At 59.5% G+C, this 1,194-nt stretch overlaps 1 protein-coding gene across 1 annotated transcript in view; it reads left to right on the top strand.

Moving 5' to 3' along the window:
* Nucleotides 1–1,149, top strand: part of LOC130586065 (keratin, type II cytoskeletal 5-like) — a 7,203-nt gene extending 6,054 nt beyond the window's left edge. The window contains exon 7 of the mRNA XM_057386775.1: nucleotides 120–1,149. Within this exon, the coding sequence (XP_057242758.1) occupies nucleotides 120–545 (426 nt within the window). The 3' untranslated portion in view covers nucleotides 546–1,149. The remainder of the gene's footprint in view (nucleotides 1–119) is intronic.
* Nucleotides 1,150–1,194: the final 45 nt, after the last annotated feature.

Here is a 1,194-nt window from a genome sequence, read left to right as displayed (position 1 = left end):
CAGCTGGATCCCCTCCAGTAAGGCTAGGAGCTCGCTCCGGTTTTTTTTTTCACCCCCTCTCCCCCCTTTCCCCCCCCCCCCTTTTTTTTTTTTCTCCCCCCCCCCCCCCCCCCCCTTCACATCCCCCATTCCCCCCTCCCTACTCACCCCTCCTCACCGTGGTGACCCCGCCGGTGTCCCCACCTCGGCTGTGTCCAGCTGTCCAGTCTCACGGGGCCATTCCCGTTTCCTTCACAGCCGTGGTCAGCAGCTCCAGCGGGATGAGCTACGGCGGCGGGAGCGGCCTGGGCCTGGGCGGTGGCGGCGGCGGCTACACCGTGAGCAGCGGTGGCTTTGGTGGTGGCAGTGGAGGATTTGGTGGCGGCAGTGGCTTCGGTGGCGGCAGTGGAGGATTTGGAGGCGGCAGTGGAGGTTTCTCCGGAGGCCTCAGCTATGGTGGAGGCAGCTCCTTCAGCTCCGGGAGCAGCCGCGGTGTCAGCTCCAGCACGGGAGGCAGCGTCAGGATTGTTTCCAAGACCACCACCAGCAAAAAGACCATCAGATAAGTCCGGGAAGCCCCCTGACCGTCGGCAACTCCGGCCTCGTGCCCCGCAGATCTTGGTGTAAATAGCTGCGCTAGAGCCTCTCCTTCCTCCGTCCTTCACCCCTGGGGCAGCGGGGGGACCGGGACCCCTCCGCCGGAATCTGGAGCACCTTTGGCTGAAGCACAGGTTGTAACAGGCCATGGCAGGGCTTTGGGAGCCAACCCCTGGTGCCCCTGTGTCAGCTCTCTTGGCCTCCCCTCAAAGCCAGACCATTAGAGGGAAGTGGAAGCACTCCTGGAACGGGCACAACCATTTCGTTCACCCCATTCCAAGGATGAGTCACGGCCTTGTGGAGACACAGGTCCAGGTCCTCAGCAGTGAAAACACCTCCAAGAGGCTCTGAAAGCCGCTGAATGGCCTCCAACATGCGTTACAACCTCCAAAGGTTTTTTCTGCGACTCAAGATTTCTTCCAGCCCCTTCTGTTTCCTCTGGCACTTGTGGGAAAGGTTTTTTGCTTTGTGTGTAAAAGGTTTCTAACTCCTCGTCCTTGTGGCTGCAGCCTCCTCACTTCCAGGCCTAACCTACTGTAAGGTCCAATAAAAGAGCATTTTGTCATTTTTAAATTCTGCTGCGTTTTGGTTTTTCTTCCCCCCTCCTGCTGTGGGTAT

Source organism: Malurus melanocephalus, unplaced genomic scaffold (assembly GCF_030028575.1).
Source record: "Malurus melanocephalus ecotype Western Australia unplaced genomic scaffold, MMel_1.1 scaffold_1050, whole genome shotgun sequence".
NCBI lineage: Eukaryota > Metazoa > Chordata > Aves > Passeriformes > Maluridae > Malurus > Malurus melanocephalus.
Note: the sequence above shows the minus strand (reverse complement) of the source record. Positions and strands in the feature narration are given on the sequence as shown.